At 35.5% G+C, this 21,528-nt stretch overlaps 2 protein-coding genes across 3 annotated transcripts in view; both read right to left on the minus strand.

Annotated features, from left to right (window-relative positions):
- Positions 1-21,528, minus strand: part of LOC126964676 (UPF0605 protein CG18335-like) — a 34,349-nt gene that overhangs the window by 1,500 nt on the left and 11,321 nt on the right. The window contains exons 4-7 of one of the 2 annotated variants that reach the window (XM_050807937.1): positions 17,133-17,308; positions 16,684-16,846; positions 13,293-13,431; positions 3,989-4,087 (exon numbers count right to left, since the gene is read on the minus strand). In XM_050807937.1, coding sequence (XP_050663894.1) covers positions 3,989-4,087; positions 13,293-13,431; positions 16,684-16,846; positions 17,133-17,308 — 577 coding nt within the window. The remainder of the gene's footprint in view (positions 1-3,988; positions 4,088-13,292; positions 13,432-16,683; positions 16,847-17,132; positions 17,309-21,528) is intronic. The other variant, XM_050807938.1, reaches the window with a different exon arrangement.
- LOC126964647 (elongator complex protein 3) lies at positions 4,121-11,688 on the minus strand. Its single transcript, XM_050807888.1, has 7 exons — positions 11,047-11,688; positions 9,539-9,703; positions 8,654-8,768; positions 7,920-8,170; positions 6,990-7,155; positions 5,989-6,201; positions 4,121-5,377 (listed from the first exon to the last, which is right to left on the minus strand). Exons 1-7 carry the CDS (start codon positions 11,607-11,609, stop codon positions 5,180-5,182), a joined length of 1,671 nt encoding a protein of 556 aa, XP_050663845.1. The 5' UTR covers positions 11,610-11,688; the 3' UTR covers positions 4,121-5,179.

Consider the following 21,528-nt stretch of genomic DNA (forward strand, 5'->3'; position numbering starts at 1 on the left):
GTAATATTTCTGGGGCACTAACAATACCATTACATAATTTAAATAAAAATAGCAAATCTTGAATACGACGACGATTTTAGAGAGATTTTAATTTAAAAATATTTAGCCTCTGGCTGTATGGTAAACATGAACCGCTATGTTTTGTGTCTTTGTATACCAGAAATCGAGTAAAAGACCGTTGTATTTTTTCCAACCTATCAACATGAATTTTGTAAAAGGGGTCCCAAATCACACAAGCATATTTCAAATGCGACCGAACAGATGCATTGTATAAACACATGACAGAATTAATCTGTTTAAAATCTTTTGAAGTACGCTTAATAAACCCAACCATTTTCGTCGCCTAACGTTCCAACAACTTCATCTATATGTGGTTTGAATGAAAGTCTAGTGTCAATTAAAATTCCTAGATCTCTGGCAGTATTTACTTCATTGATGGCAAGGTCATTAACAAAATATGTTGTGGATATTACATTTTTCTTTCGCGTGATTTTAATATGAACACATTTATGAGCGTTGAGGATCATTTTGTTACTTCTGACCCAGTCACTAACAGCGTAAAGATCTTCTTGTAACAACGCTCCATCATTATGCGACTTAATTAATCTGTACAACTTTAAATCATCAGCATACAGTAGCGCCTTGCTATGCTTCACAACCGATATTACGTCATTAATAAAAACGACAAACAGCAAAGGCCCTAAGAGAGAACCTTGGGGAACGCCAGAAAATGTGGTGTAACACGTGGAGGTATAACCATTCGTGATGACTCTTTGAGACCTACCACTTAGGTATGACTTAAACCAAGATAATAGGGGGTTAAAGATACGGTAGTTGAAAAGCTTAGTCAGGAGTAGGTTATGGTCGACTTTATCAAACGCACTACTGAGATCCGTGTAAATGACATCCGTTTGAATACCACTTTCGACGCTTTCAGCTAGGTTATTAACAAAACTCATAAGATTTGTCACAGTAGATTAGCCACCAACAAAACCATGCTTAGTGTTAGAAATAAGTTCTTTATAATGCCAAATCATAAATTTATGTAGAATCCTTTCAAAGACTTTCGGAAATATAGATAATAGAGAAATGGGGCGATAATTAGAAACATCAGATTTATCTCCTTTCTTAAATATTGGTACGACATTAGCTAATTTCCACTTAGTGGGAAAAAAAGATGTTAATAAGGAATGTGAAAATATAATTTTTAGTGGAAGGGCTAGTTGTTTTGCACATTTTTTTATGAATATTGGTGGGATACCGTCAGGGCCAGCCCCCTTTGAAGGATCGAGAGACAAAAGGGTTTTAATAATCACGTGTTCATTGATATATATATTACTCAAAGTGGAGTGCCCGTGAGCTGTATTAACACAATCATAAGAGACATTAATAGGGGTACCTTGATAAAGGGAGGAGAAATAACCAGCGAATAGGTTTACTATATCTTCACCTGTGTCAGCCGTCATATTATTGTAACTCATTTTGCTGGGAAGCGATGATGAAGAGCTCTTACGATTTTTGACAAATGACCAAAATCTACGAGGATTACCATGAATACCACTCTCAATATCCCTAATGTATTGTTTGTAACAAGTAGGCATTAGCTTATCAACACGGTCTTTAAGAATTTTGTATTCAAACAGATCTCTTGGATTTTTATATTTTTTAAATCGTTTTCTTAATTTTTCCTTTTCGTTTAACATACGAATAAGGGGCTTAGAGAACCAGATGGGAAATTTATAATTCTTATGAATCGACTTAGGTACAGTCTTTTCTATAATATTCTGAATAGATTTGTAGAATTTATCCACCATCGTATTGGTATTATCACAATTCTCCAGTTCAGTTTGCCAGTCTACTTTGTCTAATTCAGTAATTACGTAATCATAGTCTGCCTTCCGGAAGCTATAGGTACCGAAAGGAACTGCTTTTAGGTTCGAGTGGCAGACTATATCAAAATTTATAAGTAGAGGTGGGTGATGTATATCAATTTTTGATAAAGGTTCTGCTGGACAACTAACTTTACCCCCCTTAAAATTACAGAGAATTAGGTCAAGAATTCGATCGTTAAAGTTTTTAATGTGATTAATTTGCATTAGAATATTTTCTGATAAGAAGTCTAAAAAAACTGGTTACAGTTTTGTAGACTTCTTATACCCCATAGGTTACTATGTTGCTATCATAGTTAGAAGGAATTAATTGCGGATATGTTTCGGAGTCGGTGCTCATAGACCATTTCAAAAAGCTAAGATTAAAGTCCCCAACTACAATAGTTTTATTATTAGAAGAGTTTAAAACATTAGAAACACTGTCGAGAAAGTTATCCAATTGTGGTAAAGTTAAGGGAGGCGGTAAATATACACCACAGATGTTGATAAATCTTGAATTTGTATCAGTTCTAACTTTCAATGTAATCCAAAGGTCCTCGTTGTCACTTTCCCAAGAAATTTGCCTATATGATGGTATTGATTTTGAAACTGCTATCAAAACCCCGCCGCCATCCTCACGATTTGATTGCGTTTTATTGCGGTCACGTCTGTATATATTGTAATAGGAATTTAATATCTCGCCATGAAAAATAGAATCGTTTAACCATGTTTCCGTTGCAATAATTACGTCATATGTACATTTTAAGCTATTCAAATAGAGGTCGTCAAGCTTAGATCTTATTCCTCGAAAGTTTTGGTAGTAAATTGATATATTATTGAGTTTCAGGGTCCCATATTGCAAGTCCATACAAGTTTATTTTATTTTGGATAAAGAATCCTCACAAGATATATGAACAATGGGTGACGTGTCGTTCTTTCTCACAAAAATTCTTCCGTTTCTAATCCAAACCCACTTAAAACCTCGCTCACGCACGAGTATTCGGGTTTGCGAGTGGAGTTTCTTGTAGTATGGTGAGAGGTGTTCAGATATATAGATAGCCGATACCGGGCCCCCGTAGCCAATACTCTTGGAATTAAGTTTGTTTTCTTTATTATTTTTGTTGTAGTTCGCTACTGCAGCAATGACTATATCTATATGACCATTTACTAGGCGATTGGGAGTATAGCTGTATATAGAATGTTAATGCAAAGCAATTACTAATTTCGAAACATTTAAGATTGCTGCAGATATATAGAAAGCAATTACATGTCAATCTCCAGATTATACAGCCTACCTACTATTTGACATTTATATGGAGGTTACTCCACTGACCTCTACCACCACTATACTCTAGAGAGTCTATGGTACTATAACTAGTGATGACAACTTCTACAAACATCGATAGATGATGGGAAACTACAAAAACAATACTTTGTTATGTTGATTCTTTAAGTATTAATAACACGGAAAACGAACGAAATTAATTCAAAATGCAAAAATAGTGAACTATTTAACTACTCTGAAGAGTATTGTACATTCCTTCACAGCCAATTGTATTAAACGTCAAAATTTGTTCTCTGGACGCTCGCGAGTGGCGCTTGAAATAGGCAAAAAAATTGCTGTCAAACATAAGGAACAGCCTGTCGAGTGGTATTTATACAGGTCAATGACGTTACTCAGTTTGACTTACATAAAGGTTAGGTACCGAAACGGATTCATTGAAAACATGAGTAGGTGTAATTTGCCTTCGATAATCTTTGTAAAACTTGTACGGGTCATCTATTGTTAAGTGATCACCGCCGCCCACAATATCTTGCAACACCAGATTAATCACATGAGCGTTGCTGGCTTTGATGGAAGATGTACGCGCTTTTTTTGAAGGTACCCACGTCATATCATCCCAGAAACACAGCACAAGGAAGCTCATTCCACAGCTTTGTAGTTGGTACATGGAACAAAGTTCCAGGTGGTGGGGATGATATCGTAACTTGTGGCGTGTCGTGCGAAGGTGAAATTGGGCGGCAAGGATCAGGTGAAACAGCTCTTCGCAACACTCCCCTCTACTCCAGTCTTATCAACTAGCGGGGGTTTAAAATAATGTGTATGTTAGTGAACAAACCTGAAAACACAGCCGGGCACGTGACCCGCGTAGTTGGGCAACATGCCCACGTGCTTGTGATATATCTCCGTTGGGTTTATGGACATGGGAGGATCAGGTCTGGAATGGGATACATTGTGGTTAGAAAGAAAGTTTAGTTTGATACAACATTTATTTGACACTACGATATATATAAGTAGGGTACTTTAAGGTTAAGATTGTATATTGAAAAATGAATTAAATACTTTTCTTTTATCCAAATGTTTTGAGTTTTCTTTAGTGTTAATTCCGCTAATATTTGTCTTAAATCTCGTGTCAGACTTTGGCGAGTCAACATCTCCGAGGATGCCTCGTGTAGAGGCGAAACAAGTGTTAAATTGTTTAAAATCAATATTGGCGGAATTAACACTAAAGAAAGGTCAAAACATTTGGATAATTATGGATTTCAAGTAAAGCCTACATCAATAAATTTACTTTAATTTCATTGTTTTTTGGTTTGAGCTGATGGTCTTGTCACCAATGTTTTAAATAAATAAAACAAAAATGTTTTACAATTATGGTTTTAGGTTTATGAGTGTACATTTTATTTTGTTGGAATTTTTTGATATTCAATATAGTTAAGACTTTATAATATTGGTACTTAAGGTACTAAATACATTGATAAATATTTTTATATAAGTTTTAAAATAGACACAAATACATAAATTGGAATACAATGCATATTATACTCGTAAATAATTAAAAATATGACATTGGATTTGCTGTAACATGCACAATGTTTGTATATTGTTTATTGTTGGTTTCCCTGTCCATTTTGCCGCTAATTATTACAAAATTGCTATTGGATATATTGTTCTTGATTTAAGTACCTATAATCTGTGGATGATTTAAAACTATACAAGACTAATTATATTTCAAGTGGCCAAATCTGAAACTATTTAGAATAACGACACTATCGAATGGTGTATAATAAATAATACAGGATGTTTTTTTTTTAAATCTAATGATGCAGTTTTTGTTTTTATCAATGTCGAGCCCCAGGCTCCTTTGAGTGCTTTTCGCTATTTTCCATCATTTTGAACGGAACGCGGGAGATCGCGGGTTCGAGTCCAGCGCCGTTGATAATTTTTAATTACAAATTTAATTTATAAATTTACATTTCTAAACATTTATACATCAAAAATATCAACACACGGTATATTCCGTAAACATTTAATCAGACAGATATTTGACCATGTACGGTCCTTCGAGGTGGTATCCAATCTTGGCATAATAGTTCCGAGTGCCCACTCCGGATATGACAGCCATCTTGTCGGAGAAATGCTCTTCAATAGCTATACGTTCAGCTTCCTCCATCAGAAGCATACCAAAACCTTGATGCTGGAATTTTGTTGGGTCTCTGGCATTTACCTAAAAAAGATTTATAATATTGTATACTAAATTTATAAAAGTCGGACACATGAGACACTAACCATTAATTACTAGCAGTTGCCCGCGACATCGTATACGTGGACGCTACGCTATAAAACAGCAAAAATATTATGCCTGCATTTAGAGGACAAACATACAAAAATTCTATAAATATTTTCTCGTGATTATCCGAGTTCTCAGAATTTTTCTGTAATACACGACTCAATTATTGTATACATGTCAGAAGTGAAACCTGCATTGTGCATAAACCTCTACATTGCATATGAAGTACATGTTGCTAGGATGACACATGATTTCAACCTCTATGAAATACATTACTATCACTGCTACCGTATTTATGTTCTCCTGGTGTCTATGTAGTAATACCTCGTGCGCATAACGTCAGAATATATTAAGATATACTCGCGTCATACGTAAGACAATGTCTTCTTCAACTATGATCACCTAGTACCAAAACAATTGTATAATGCTTCCTGTCTCATTTTCTCCCATGAATTTATATGTCTGTCTCTTTTTTTACGGTCGCTTTTTCATTTCATCAACTTCCAAATAGCAACGATGCTAAAGAAATTTTCACTTGAAAAACTCACCGGAACAACAGAACCATAAACATGCAGTTCTCTAACAATACTGCATTGCCTGAAGTCAGAGTCAGGATCCGGCTTGAGCTCCGGCCTGTATGTATCTTTGCCACACTTCCTGAGCCTCAAGAGGCCAACGAGAATATCCTGATCTGGATCCTCATAGGAGAGGAAAGTCTCCCACCCATCATTGGCTACGTAATCTCGCCTTATCAATTCAACCTGAAATATAAATATGATAGTTACGTCACGATGATAGTAGTTTATACTAGAGCACTGGCAATTTGCCGAACAAATTGGCGGTAAAATAAAGGATGCAGTGGAGGGAAATGCACAACCTGTCCTGTGCTTCCCCAGGGCATAAAAAGAATAGGAACGCCCCAGGGCATAAAAAGAATAGGAACGCCCCAGGGTGTCGTAATACTAAGTCGACAAAGGGCATTTAACAGTGGGAGGCTCCTTTGACAGGATGCCGGCTAGATGATGGGTACCACACGCCTTTATCTGGCGTGAAGTAGTAATGTGTAAGCATTATTGTGTTTCGGTCTGAAGGGCGCCGTAGCTACTGAAATTACTGGGCAAATGAGACTTGTCTACGCAATTGTTATGTCTAATAAAGAATTTTTGGGTTTTTCAATAATCCTAAGCGGCACTGCATTGTAATGAGCAGCTGAACGTCTTGCTTGTCTCGTCCCTTATTGTCAAAAAAAATGCCAGTTGCACCCACAGAAATCTAAGCAGCGTATGGTTGTTCTGCAAAGAATATGGATTAAGATTTTTTGACTGGACTGGCTTTTATAATTTTGTTTGAAAAGAAAGAACAAACGTTTGTATTGATTCGCGAAACTCTTAAACCTAAATAATTTTTGACTGCAACAGAATACAGTTTGGGCAAAAATCATGGACACTGCATAGTTGTTTTGAGCGAGTCAAAATGGCTCGGAAAGCGACAGATTTATATCTTAGAGGGATCAATTCGCGAACTGTTAATCAAATGAAACTAGACTCACCTGATACGGTCTAACTTTGTTATGTATCTCTTGTATGCCAACTTCCCTAGTCCTGACATCCCTACAGTCAGTCCCCATGTCTGCCATCCTCTGTAGCGCTAATTCTCTCAGATTTCCATGCTCTACACCTGATGATACTAGGGGCATAGGAATGTCACGCTGCACTCTAAAAACGTAGAATTTATCTTTCAAAAATTATAAAATAGGATGTGCAGTATAAATATTTACAGTTAATTACAGCCGAATCAATAAATCAAGTGCTATGTGAAAGGATAGATAACTTGTTGTGTAGTGACATCTCTTCATTGTGTGTCTTTTACAGGATTTATCACGGGGAGTGTTCTCAAGAGCTGTTTCACCTGATTCCTGCCTGATTCTAAATAATCTTATACTGAAAGTAGCCATAAGAAAACAACAATGCTTTGTCTATTATATATAGGCCTCTATAGTGCAACCGACTCTCTCTGCAGTGCCAAACCCGTTTGATACTCCCAATGGTTTTCGAATTAATATTTTCGAATTTATATATTTTTGATGTTTTGTTTTTATATTGACACACTTTACACAAATCATCTTGCCTCAAACTGGCACAGCCTGTACTATGGCTACAAGACACCGATATATTTAAAACAATATACTTTCTTAAACATACATATAAACATCCGTGACTCGAAAAGAAACATCCATATTCATCATAACATATCCATATGCACCTACCGGTATTCAAACCCGAGACCTCTAGCTCAGCAGGCAGGGTCACTAACCGCTGGTCTATAGTATAAGTCATCAAAAGTTGTCAGTAGTCTTTATAAGGTGTGATTTCTCTGGCGTTACAATAGATGAGCAGCAGGGATAACATACCATCAGTTGAACCTCATGTATATTCGTATTCTCCTCTTTCAAGAAAAAGTAATAATGTTTGAAACATACCTATAGACTCTTGTCCATGGAGGCACTAAAGACAATATATTGGCTATCAAGTCAATTAATGTTGATGGTGGATAGCTCTTATATCTGCCTGTTTTCCACAATTCATACAGTCCGGTTCCCCTGATCACAAGGGTGGGATATATCTTCAGACCATCAGCTCTGAATGCTGGATTTTCAAAGAACTCCTTAAATTGCTCAATATCTCTGTCTAAGTCCATATTTGGTAAGTCTGGCATCATGTGAGCTACGATCTGATAAAATTGTTAAATTAGATAAGTTAAAGAAAATCCCATAAATAAAAATAAAATTGTAGTGATAGTTGGTGAGGAGAAAATGTTGAGGATATCAATATTTTGTGAACATAGGTGGTTCAAAGGCGTATGTCTCTTTTTATTTTGATTTTGAAAAACATAGTATGGAAACTTACACACACCTGTGACGAAATTCAAATGTTGGGTGTGCGGTAAAGCAACTTGCACTGAGCTGGTCAACTAAAAAACTTCATTACATACATTCATCATGCCATTTCTTCTCTCTCAGAACTCCACACCTTTCCAAAGAGTAGTGGTAGTAATTTAATTGACATTAAAAGTATTCCCAAGGAATCAGAAACAAGCTTATGGCAGAATAGGTATACTATGTAATAATTATTATTAATGTACATTTACTTGCCGCAACTTATTAAAAAACTTAACCAGATTATATTATTATAAAAACACACAATTAACCTATACCTTAAATCCAGCATCCTTGGCCAAACAAAAATTCTCACAAACTGCTTTAACTGTGTGACCTCTGTTAGTATCCCTTGCTATATCTTCATAAACTGACTGCACTCCAATTTCTAATCTGAATTAAAAAAAATATAACATTAAAAAAATCTTTTATACTAACACCAATACACCTACATAAATGTCAGATGAAAAGATTTTAAAAAATAAACATGTGCTCTAAGCAGTTGAATATGTGAAGAGAGTAGTTAAACTTTAGGTATCTTTTGGAAATTTTAAATACACTCAAGAGCCATTTGTTACATAGTCTAAATCAATACAAGTCCGTCAGTCTCATTAGGCTCAGATTTTGGCCAGCTCTCCAACTTGTTGGGATTTCATTTTTAATTGGATGGAATATAATAATAAAACTACATTTAACTAATATCAAATGATTCTTTACGTGAAGCGAAATCTAAACAAGATCAATAAAAAAATATGGACTCTTTAACAAAATGTCAGGCTTTTTGTGAGGACTTTTCAAATTACTAAATAATAACCCTTATTGGATTTCACCAATGGTATGTGGAAGAAAGTATTATTAAAAATTTTACACTGTACATACAGGGATGGATATTAATGGCCCCAAACAGTGATTAAAGTTGGACAATATTATGAAAAAGTAATCACACTAAAATTTAAGAGAATTCTTTTGCAATAATACTCATAAAATAAATATTCTATCTACCTAGTAGAAGAATATATTGACATTCTATTGATTAATTTTGTAGGCCCCTAAATACTACTTGCCCAGGACAAAGGACATGGTTATCTTCCGGATTTATTGGAGAACACCTAAAAGGCCAGGCCACTTATAAAATATATCATCTAAAACAATAATTTACTCACCTTGTGCAGCCATAATTGAGCATATCACTCATGTGTCTCTGCAGACAATAATCTGGTCTTGTCTCAATTGTGATACCAATGCACTTGGTTTTAGCTTTCTCAGAATACTTTACGGCCTCTGCCACATTAGATGAAGTATGGCCCGACAGTGCATCATGGAGATTCCTGAAATATAACTTCAAAATAACAATACTCATAAACAAAATAACTTCAGTGGAATCTGTCTATAATGCCATCTAAAGAACATCCAAGCGACAATCACATCATAGTAATAAAAAAAAAGTTTCTGGTTTTGTGACGGATGAATTTGAGTCTCTCTTTTATAGCATATCATAATTGCACCTGTCTCTTCAATAGTAAATGCTTTATGATCATCAAAATAACAATGAAATGCAGACCTCATTCACTCTAAACATCATTGCAGAGAACTTGATGGAGCAGAGTCACAAAAACAAGAAAAGGTGTTATAATTGTGTTGGTCACTATGACAGCATGTAATCTCTTAAAGATCAGTCAAATTTACTTTTTAGACTGAGATCTATAGAGGGAACTGAGACTTCATTCAGAATTTACTCACGAAAAACTTAGCTGTTATAAAACACAAACTTGGCTTTTGCATTGGGCTGTCTTAGTTTAATCTCAGCATAGTTTCTGATGTCTATCTAATATATAAAATTCTCGTATCATGGTGTTAAACTTTGAACTCCTCCGAAACAGCTTGACCGATTCTCATGAAATTTTGAGTACATATTGGGTGGGTCTGAGAATCGGACAACATCTATTTTTCATCCCCCTAAATGTTAAGGGTGGTCCACACGAAATTTTATTTTTTTTGACGTTTTTTTTTAAATTTGTTTGATTATGAGACAGCATTAAGAAATACATACAACCTCAAATTTTCACCCATCTACAATCAACAGTTGTATCCCAATTTTAATATTGGCAATACAATGTTTGCTGGGTCAGCTAGTGTAGTATAAAAATGCAATCAATCATTATGCTAAGCTCAGCTAAGTTGTATGTAAGTAAAGTCTGAGCAAAGTCTAAATACACTCTATAGATCTCAGCCTTAGTCATTATATCTGAATTTGCTAGAAAAATCTCACTTCATGCTGCAGTCAATGTGTGAAATCAAGAGGTTGGTCAGTAATAAACAGATTCTACTGTACACTATCTGTCCTTAGTTTAACTTACTGATACATTGATGTCACCAGATCTTATCCATCCATAGTTATGTCCAATATAGTTATAGTCCAATGCTATCTGTTAATAGGTTATTGAAATGTAAGTAAGCCTAAAAGGATAGATTTGTCTACCTCTAGTAAGGTAAACTAAGGATAGATAGGTTATTGAAAACGGCTGTATATTGATAGTTACTGCTCCTGGGAGGCATAGTAGCTCATTATTATCATCAAGATATAATTAGTAAGATAATATTTTGTCTGTCCTACAGCAAACTGTGACTATAAATTAGTTGCAAACATAGTAATTAAGGTTTATATGCTTACCTGATAAAATAATCCCTATAGTCTTCAGGTAGACTCATAAATGTGCCACCCATGACAATAAACTCAACCTTATCAACACTATGACCAAGTTGCTTCAACTGTTCCACTCTATGTCGCGTCTGCAAGTATGGGTTGTACCTGGCTCGGATTGCTCTCATAGAGGTTGGCTCATAGCCAGTATAACTTTGAGTTGAATACTCAAAATCGGAATCCGGCCCACCTGGGCAATAAACACAAATATTGCCCGTGAAATTAATGTGCGGACATCGGTGAGGCTTGCACATTACAGCGACAACAGCAATCCCTGATGCTGTCCGAATCGGCTTTGCCTTCAACTTCGGCAGTAAATAGCTCTTGGCTTCCTGCGGCACAGCTGCTATTATATCAACAAGCCTTGGAGATGTGTCCATTCCATACTTAGATGAGATTCTGGTTTTCATCTTGTTAAGGTTAACATCTTTACCTTGGCGGTGAGCAATTTGCAATTCCTGTATTATTTCAGATATAACTATCACCATTTTCTCTTCCGTCGAGAGGTCCGGCAAAATCTTTTTCTTCGGCATGGTTTTAGCAATTTGATCAAATGGCACAATAAATAAAAATGTGACAATGTGTTAGCAACAGGTTAACACCCAATATTTATAAGATCAATATTTTGAAAATGTATTGATATTTGATGACAATTGTCATTTGACATTGACCCCTGTCAATATCTGTCAATGTCCATATTTTTTTTTAGTTAGAGCAATGGCAACTCGTGGCTATAAACTCACACAAAAACATTTATCAATCATAATATTTAAAAACAAATTTCTCAATTAACGCACTTACAAAAATAAACCTCATAAGTTTTTTGAATAAAACAAATTATAATGCGATATGTACGTTATCCCCCCATTTTTTGTTTTACTACGTTTTTGTAATCAAAACCACGTATCATTAATATAATATAATATTGACACACTTTTTACACAAATTATCTATATTATATAGGCTATATGTCTAATTTGTGGCAAGCCCCAAATTAGACATATAGCCTGTGTTATGGGTTGCAAGACAACGATATATTTAATACAATATACTTACTTAAACATACATATATACATATTTAAACATCCATGACTCGGAAACAAACATCCATATTCAGCATATAAATGCTTGCACCTACCGGGATTCAAACCCGGGACCTCTAGCTTATCATTGCTTTTTGTTTTTTTCGAATACGTTTAAAACAACGCAATTTGTAATAATTATTATTAATGAAATTTTTTTGTTATTATATTGTTATTGTTTTTTGTTTTATTACGTTTTCGAAATCAAAACCACGTATAATTGTTTTGAGTTTTTTCGAATACGTTTAAAACTACGAAATTTGTAATACTAATTATGAATTAAAATTTTATAGATTCACTTAATCCAACATATTCGGAAAAGTCGAAGGGTGTGTGAGCACACAAACAACTTACTGGCGATTCTTCTTAAGCAAAATATTTTGTTATTCAGCTATAAATATACACATACAAGTGAAGAGTGGTGTCGTAAAACGACAAAAAATATGAAAATATATATAATAAGACAGTCTTTGACTGTGTATTCTGATATCGCCTCGTTTGACGAAACCTGTGTTTTGCTTAGGTTTACCTCAAAAGCAAAAGCTAATCGTCGGAATGGTTGATTTCTTTTGAATTTTTTTCTAAATGGGTCGAAGCTATGTTAAGAAAATGGTTTCTGTCTTTTTTGTCAAATCGGATAATCATACTACAATGACGCTTGCAGCAGTCGTCCAAAACGACAACGCGTCCTCACATTTCACTAACGTAACGAATGTGTTTTTGAAGGCCTCAAAGATAAAACTAATGATGCATCCATTATACAGTCTGGAACGACCTTGTCGTTTTTTTCGAAAATAAAGATATTTAAGGGGTATACAAATTTACAAGCCCTGAAGAGGCGGTCTATGCACACCAAGAAGCCATTCAAAAAGTCACTCAGGAGAACTGGAGCAACGGCTTTATACAAGAGCTCCAAAGCATACATAAGTGTGTAAATAGCGGAGAAATATACTTTGGAAAACAATAAATATATCATTAACACAATATATGCCATTATTTAAAATTACAGTACACCTAAATATTATCAAAATAGTGATTGATTTTAAAAAACGTATTATATTTATTTAACAGCGTACATAACTAGAATTGAAGTGAAGGGCACTTCAATATTCTTCTTTGAATATTTTTACTTACTTAACAACATTGACAGGAGCCCATTCCGTGCTTTGCCTTCGCCTGTAGTTAGAGGAGAAGTCGCACAAAGCAGAGTTTGTAAGTTTCTTTGACGAATCTCCAAATCGCTGAAAACCGTATGGTACATGACCCGCGAAGCCTGTGAAATGTATGAAAATATAAGTGGAATAACATAAAATATTTATTTATAATACCTCTGGTTTTGCTTGCCCGTTTGTCCCCTATAATATAAAAAAAGACGTGTGGCACTCGGGGACTGCCGCGGTAAAGCTATTGCATAGCATTTTTTATCAACTTATGCAATTATAATTATTTATTTATGCAGTATTTTTTTGATAAAATTAATTTAAAAAAAAAGCAAACATTAAGTGAGTAGAATTTAACTTGCAAGATTTGATTACAGACAGACAACGGGACAGGTTAAACTAAATAAAAATGCTTGGCATAATAATAAAAATTAAAAAAAACGTGATAAAAAAAATAATGAAATTAAAAAAAATCAAGATGTACCCCAGGCTCGAACCTGGGATCTTCTGCAAAAAAGTGTACGTGATAAACGCTGTTACACGGCAACATTAATGACCGTGCCAAAATATCTATTTATATACATCTAGTAAGTAAGTAATAATAATAATAATAAATCTTTATTTGTTGCAAAGAAAAAATACAATTTTGCTTAAAATTAACCTCGACCCCCAAACTAGGACAGCCCGTGACATGGGGGTCAGTCTCTTCCCAGTTGTGCATTCTAAAATGTCAAATAACAAACATCAACATATTTTAAGGTCTAACAATGGAAGTTATGCAACAAATTATGAACACAGAAACTATTTTATATATAATTTAGGGCGTGTATTGTGTGTTTGTGTGTGTATGTGTGTGTATATGTGTGTGTGTGTGTGTGTGTGTGTGTGTGTGTGTGTGTGTGTGTGTGTGTGTGTGTGTGTGTGTGTGTTTGTGTGTGTGAGTATGTGTTTAGCTTTTTATTTTTCAAATGCTATACCTGGTTTAAGTAGTGGTTATCGAATAAGATTTTCAGTAGCTTCGTAATTTAGGTTTCTTAACATGTTCTTGAGTTAATGTCTAAGTTCATATATATTACAATGCATAATTTTAAGTTTTGTATTAATATTTTTGAAAAGTAATCGTCCCAAATAGTTATATTGGCGTTGTGCAAATGAACTTTTTGTTCGGGGAATGTGTATTACAGGTCGACGTCGGGGAGTACTGTCCAGTGGTGGGATTCGGTGCATCCGATGGTAACGTGTAACGCTTCTGTCTATATACAGCTGACGTACCGTAAGAAGTTCAGTGATTTTGTATAGTTCCTCAGTAGAGAATCTACGAGGTTTACCGAGCATCACCTTTATGATAGCTCTTTGCGCTCTTTCTACCTCAATAAGGTGTGAGGAGGCTGCTCCACCCCATGCAGATATGCAATAGATCAGTAGGGATTGACATAGTGCTTTATAAACCTGTATTATCAATTTGGTGTCAGCAATGTCACGGAGGTTTCTAAATACGGGGATTAGCCTCCTGACTCTATTAGCAAGTGCTGTGATGTGGGGATTATTTTCGTTACGGAATTTCTGGATTCGGTCTCCACGCTCAAGGCCCGCGATAGAAGCTATGCAATAGCTTAAAAATATATTTGTTGAGATTAATAAATTACTATATACAAATGATTTAAGTTTTCTTTAGTGTTAATTCCGCCAATATTTGTTTTTAAAACAATTCGACACGTGTTTCGCCTCTACACGAGGCATCCTCAGGACGTATTGTCTTGCCAAAATCTGGCACGAGACTATCACCAGCCAGACACCATTAATAATTCACAGAAGTGTACATAGCACATTAATGTAACATTAGTACACAAAACGATTAATGCCCCAACTTTATTGTTTAGTACCCGAGTTGAACGCATCTGTAGTGTAGTTAACTCGCAGGGTACATATTTTGTATAAAGGAAATCTATCTAGCTAACGGTTTATAGTACTCATAATTATTACTCCGAAAACACAAAGTCAAGGAGTAACCTAAAAACAAAACACGCTTAATCAAATAATATTTAGTTGATTTAACGACATATCATCTCGATGGTGTGTGAGTCGTGGACAACTGGCAATTTTAATGCAAACCACAGACACAGGCACAGAGTAAATTTAGTTGTACTTATGTAAATGAATGTGAATGTCAAACTGCTTGGTCCGCTGTGATGAAATTGTTCCTTATAATTTGTTGGGAATGGCTTCTTTAGTATTATCATAACCTCAATGCTTGGTACTTCTTTTATTAACATAAAAGGCATAACTGTACCGAAGGTTGTTCAAATTATAATATTATAGTAATTTTTAGATAAGTTTTTTCATATTATTTGTTATTATATTTTGTAAATGTTCACGTGTATTTGTAGTGTTTGTTCCAAATAAAGATATACTTACTTACTTACTTACAAATTCAAAATCAATTTGACCGTTGCCATACCAATGGCAATACGTTTTTAAATTCAAATGAACGTTATTCGAAAATTATAAGGCCGGTAGCACTCTTCTGTTTCCCCTTAACGTGGCTAAGCTATTATATTATGCAAAATTCAGAAATTGTAAAAGTGAAGGTATAATCACTACTACGATTTATTGATTTTTTTAAAGCAATTACGAGCAATGACCTCATTATACAATATTATCACCGCAACCACAGACCGCAAAACACTTTAGCATCACACGAGCTTTGCCGTTCAAATAGTATTTAAGGTCGACCTAGAAGACTGCCCAAGAAAGTTCTTGTACAGTTTGTTTGTACCTACGTAGAATAAAATTTTGAAGTAAATTCCCACTACCTTTCAAATAGAAAAAAACAGCCAAAAATACAGGCTAACAGTTCACCACTTTTTTTGCGTCTTGACAACTGTCACAGTCTATCGAGACGTATAAATTTTCTAAGTATAACACAGCACATACAGCCAGACAAATAACTTCAAAATAGTAGAAATGTCTCAGTTAAATGTAACTATACAAGTTTATCACATACTGTGTAAAATTATAAACAGAGTCTATAAACCTTTATAGCAGTGTAGAAGTTGGTTATCAACTATTGTACACAAATCAGTAAATATTATGTAACAGTGTATCAAAAATTTTACGCGAACCACTCACGTGTAGATTCAGCTTGATTGAAGCCCCAAATTTGATTACCCACAAAAGACTGATGAATTTTTGCGTAAGACATTAATAAAATATTAAGCTTTGCGGTACCGAAACAAATATAAACAACTATTTCCAATTTACAGCAATCGTGTCTTGTCGTTGTCAAATGTCAAAATATAAAAGTGACAAACTTCAATCACGAGGAGGTTCCCTCAAAAGAGTTTCGAATCAGCTTCGTGTCTCACCTTTCTTTATATACTTTTCAGGGTCAGAGTTTTCCATAAAATAGGGGCTGATAGAGTGCGAGGCAGGTGGCAATTTCGCCTCATCCATCGGAAGGTCTCTCAGGATACCGGCACATTCTGGTCTTACCACGACCAACGGCAGCTTGAACTCAGCTGTTGCAGACTAAAAGAGTATTAAAACCTTCTATAATTGTTATTTCAGGTACATTTCTAAATTATCTGAATCTGGACACAGTTCTCTTTCTATTTGAACAGTCTTTTTTCAAAACGATATGCTCTTCAAAAAATAGCTTTCCCTTTAAAATTATATTTCTACATACAACATACTTGATTTCTTCCATTTTCTCTCTGCATTAACTTAATTTACACAAGTTCTATCCATTCCTCACTCTTCCATTCTCCGCCTTCCATCCTCCTTTCTTCCATCGCTTTAACATCTGTTAACTCACGAATCTGTCTACTAGGTCCCAAGGTTGTCCCTTGCCAGCTTGCAGATCAACGACGCGTTCTAACTGGTGTCTGGCTGCTCGCTGGTTCAGTTGAGCTGTCTGGAACTCCGATAGGGCTTCAGTTGCAGATACTGTATACCGCTGACCGAAGTGTGCGTTCAAACGTGGTAGAAACCCTATGTTTTAAATATCAAAAGCAGTATTTAAATATTGATCCGTACTCAGATATCAATACTCGCATGTTCATGCCCCTAGTGTAGTCACATCTCTTTCGAGTATTTTTTAATGATGTCAAAATGTTCGACTACTTTCACTGTATCACCTTGTTTATTAAATTGTACACAGGTTTTGTAAGCTATAGAAGAGTTAAATGATACTGTTTTCATAAAATGTTTGCAATTGTTTCGGCATTTGCAAACATTAGTTCGGTAACAAATTTTGCTTTTACTGTGATGGTATATGCGTAACGAAAATTCTCAAGTTATCCCGAAGATGTAACCGCATTTCCTTGGCTATGCTCAAATCTCATATTCTTATAAAGCAACCTAAAGGAACAGAGCTACTTGGAAAAGCATAACGTATGTATTAACCATATAGCTAAATGGCTTTACAGCATTCTACGCAGTAGATATTAAAGAAGAGGATTTCATTGCTCCTGTATACATCTGCGATCCAACAAATTTAGAATTGATGCAGCTTAACCAAATATGGAATCACCAATAGCAACTAGGAGAGAAGGAGAACTAATCTTGTTATGCCTACTACTCGGTTAAGTCGAGTTAATTGTCTTTTATTCGGCGATGTATATGCTTCTATATATATGATCCCAGAAAATGTACAAAACAAATGTGTTACGAAATGTAAACGAATTGTTGAAAAACGTTTGTGTGGGAAAGGTTACTATAGCATAAACGATTTTCTTAATGATGCCACAGACTGGGAATGGAGCGAATGCCCTCAGGCTATTTAATTGTTTTATTGTACGATATAACATTGTATTCCATATTTTTATAAAGAATAAAGCCCGTTGAGTTTCTTGCGCCGTTCCTCTCAGGTCTAAGGTAGTCTACTTTGAATGGGTGGTAGTTAAATCCTATTTTGAATAAAAATATTTGAATTTGAATTGCCATCGTCACACTACAGTAATAGAACAGTACTATAACTTCATACTAGAGCGCCTGAATCAACACACGCACACATACACACGATTTACACGGCCACTAAGCAATCTTAGGGAGACAAAACTATTGAGTGCCATGCCCAAAGAGTGCAATAACATATAGGGAAAAGAGAGCCCTCTCTACGCATTATGAGCTGTCTATTTGAAAACTAGCGCCATCTGGAGATTGGCCCCGAAAATAACTATATATAAGCTCGAAATTATAAAATTAATTTTGTTGTGACGCAATTAAATAACTAACTCTACTTTTTAATGTAGGTATTGCAATTTTTCACCATGTTGAAATTGCGCGTAGAGTTAGTTATTTAATTTTGTCACAACATAGAACATAAAGGATAGAGTTAGTAGTGTAAATATGCAAAATGGAACACGAGAGCTACATACATGCGCAAACGCTAGAAGTAGCCGCCATTTTATGACCAGTGGGCAGTGACACATATAAAGAAAAGTTGAAAGGTTTCAAAGCGAGTGACAGCTGACAAAGCTTTCATTTTCGGGCCAACTAACAGACGGCACTACAGTCTTCTAAAAACGTCACTTTAAGGCGTCTGTCCCACCCCTGGCCACGCCGTACGCCGCGCCGCCGAGACTGGTCGCTGTCAGAGTTAAATTAGCTGCACCGCGCCGTCTACGTCTTCGATATAAATCTCCGCCCAGACGTAGGTATAAATTTCAAGGAGATCACTGAGTTACGCCTGTACTATAACTTGTATTGTGTATGCCATCAAAGCTGCATTGCTACCAACTACTTCTACTTATAGTTTACGAAGAATCCTATAGGTAGTAAACCAGTGGGAAGCTCCTTTGTAAAGAAAACCGGCAAGATTATGGGTGCTTAACGGCGCTTTTTTCTGCCGTGAAGCAGTAATGTGTAAACATTACTGTGTTTCCGTCTGAAGGGCGCCGTAGCTAGTGAAATTACTGGGCAAATGAGACATCTTATGTCTCAAGGTGACGAGCGCAATTGTATTGCCACTCAGAATATTTGGGTTTGTCAAGAATACAAGTACAAAATATTATACTACAGTGTGATCGGTTATGATACTCGAAGAGATTTTATGCTGTTAATTCTTCTAGTTTCTATTTATAATAGTTACTTCAAGCAGTGAGACATTTATCTCAGGTCTATGGGTTTTTAAGAACCCCCAGTTAGATAAAAACTGAGGTTTCTTTGGAAAAGTCTCATAAGAAATATAATAATCATATTACTGGATAATTTAATCTCATCGTAAATAAATAGGTTACTTAGTCAAAAGTACAATTTTTATATCAGGCCCTATATATAATACTAGCACACCCAGCAAAAGTCGTATTGCCATTTAACATATTTAAAAAAATCAATTATTAAAATTTTTATGTAACCGATTCTCAGACCTACCAAATATATCGTAATACAATTATTGTATTCGATTGCCATCTTCCAACCCTATATCGGTTTGGTGGATGGAACAGAATCATATTAAAATCGTGATACAAAAATAGTTGTAGATCGTAGAATTGCGAAAATTTAAATTTGTATGTAGTTTTAATGCTGAATAATAAAAAAAAATAAAAACAGAAAATTACGTCCAAAAAAATAATTAAGGGGTAATACCACCCTTAACATTTAGGTGGATGAAAAATAGATTGTAGCCGATTCTCAGACCTACTGAATATGCATATAAAATTTACTAAAAATCAATAAAGCCCTTTCGGAGGAGTAAGGTAACTAACATTGTGACACGAGAATTTTATATAAAAGACTTATACCTAACTAGCGGACCCGACAGACGTTGTTCTGTTATAAAAAAAAAACTCTTGCGGATGGAATTTCTTTAAATCCGTTCATTCTTAGCTGATCTCTACTCGGCGAAATGAATATTTCTACCAAATTTCAAGTCTCTACGCCTTATGGTTCCAGAGATATCGTGATGAGTGACTATATACGTGGAAATCTCTTATATATATATATATATATAGATTGAAGATTGATTTGTTGATATTTCACAACATTTATAGCCAAATAAGTTCTACTAACGACATCATTAATATCAGTTTAGTTTATTAGTTTCATTTGTTAACTTTGACCCCTCTCTTGTTAGTGTGTGCGCGCTCCATTTGCCGGGAAACGACGACGTGCTAGCAATCAAGTCTGCGTTATCAGAGAGTGAAAACTATATAGATAGAGCCGTCCATCTTCATCTTTCACAAGTCTGTACCACACTTCGCGTATATTAAGAAGTTAAAAGGTTAAAGTACTTATAATAAAGAAATAGAAAAAAAAATGTAAATTCTATTTTGTTACAGAAATGGAACCGGAAAGCTAAAGGCTATATTTCAACAGGACATCACGTTGGCGCAACCAGTCGCCATTACCGAAATATAGCTCTATAGGGAGTCCGTTTTGGTTGCGCAACCAATCTGGTGGCGCTACCGTTCGGACGCATCGTGACTCTGTATGGTATCTAATTTGGTAGCTTACTGCTTACCCGGTGAAATATAGCCCTGAACAAAAAGATTTACTGTAACTTCATATCTCACTGCAATTTCTATCGCATATATCACGAGAGTGTTTTTTTTATGACAATAAGGGACGAGACGAGCAGGACGTTCAGCAGATGGTGTTTGATACGCCTTGCCCATTAAAACGCGGTGCCGCTCAGGATCCTTGAAAACCACAAAAACTCTAAAAACGCGGCACTACAACTGCGCTCATCACCTTAGAGACATAAGATGTTAAGTCTCATTTGCCCAGTAATTTCATTAGCTACGGCCGCCTTCAGTCTAAACACAGTAATGCTTATACATTACTGCTTCACGGCAGAATAAGGCGCCGTTGTGGTACCCATAATGTAGCGGGCATCCTGTGCATAGGAGCCTCCCACTGAGTGTGTAGAGGAATTGCTCAGGCTAATCTCAGCAGCCGATTTTAACCACTGGATATCAAGTTTATTCAAAATTTAATGTGTGAATGTGTGGAAACGGGCATTTTACGAGTAACTTATTGCGTCGCACAGCCACTTTGTGGATTAACCGATATGACATAGGGAACTTTAAGTGGAGTGTAAAGATGCACATATTGCCTTACTACTTACTTTTTATCGATAAGGAGGACAAACAAGCGTACGGGTAACCTGGTATTAAGTGATCATCGCCGCCCAAATTATCTTGCAACACCAGAGGAATCACAAGAGCGTTGCCGGCCTTTAAGGAAGGTGTTTTTTTTGAAGCGCACTT

The sequence above is a fragment of the Leptidea sinapis genome, chromosome 5, assembly GCF_905404315.1.
Source record: "Leptidea sinapis chromosome 5, ilLepSina1.1, whole genome shotgun sequence".
Classification (NCBI taxonomy): Eukaryota; Metazoa; Arthropoda; class Insecta; order Lepidoptera; family Pieridae; genus Leptidea; species Leptidea sinapis.

Bases quoted from the DNA above. Each gene is read 5' to 3' on its own strand.
- LOC126964647 (XM_050807888.1), bottom strand. From the start codon at position 11,609: ATGCCGAAGAAAAAGATTTTGCCGGACCTCTCGACGGAAGAGAAAATG. The intron at 9,704-11,046 runs GTAAGCATATAA...GTTATATTTCAG, and splicing joins TATAGGGATTATTTTATCAG to GAATCTCCATGATGCACTGT. The intron at 7,156-7,919 runs GTATGTTTCAAA...CTACGTTTTTAG, and splicing joins CCATGGACAAGAGTCTATAG to AGTGCAGCGTGACATTCCTA.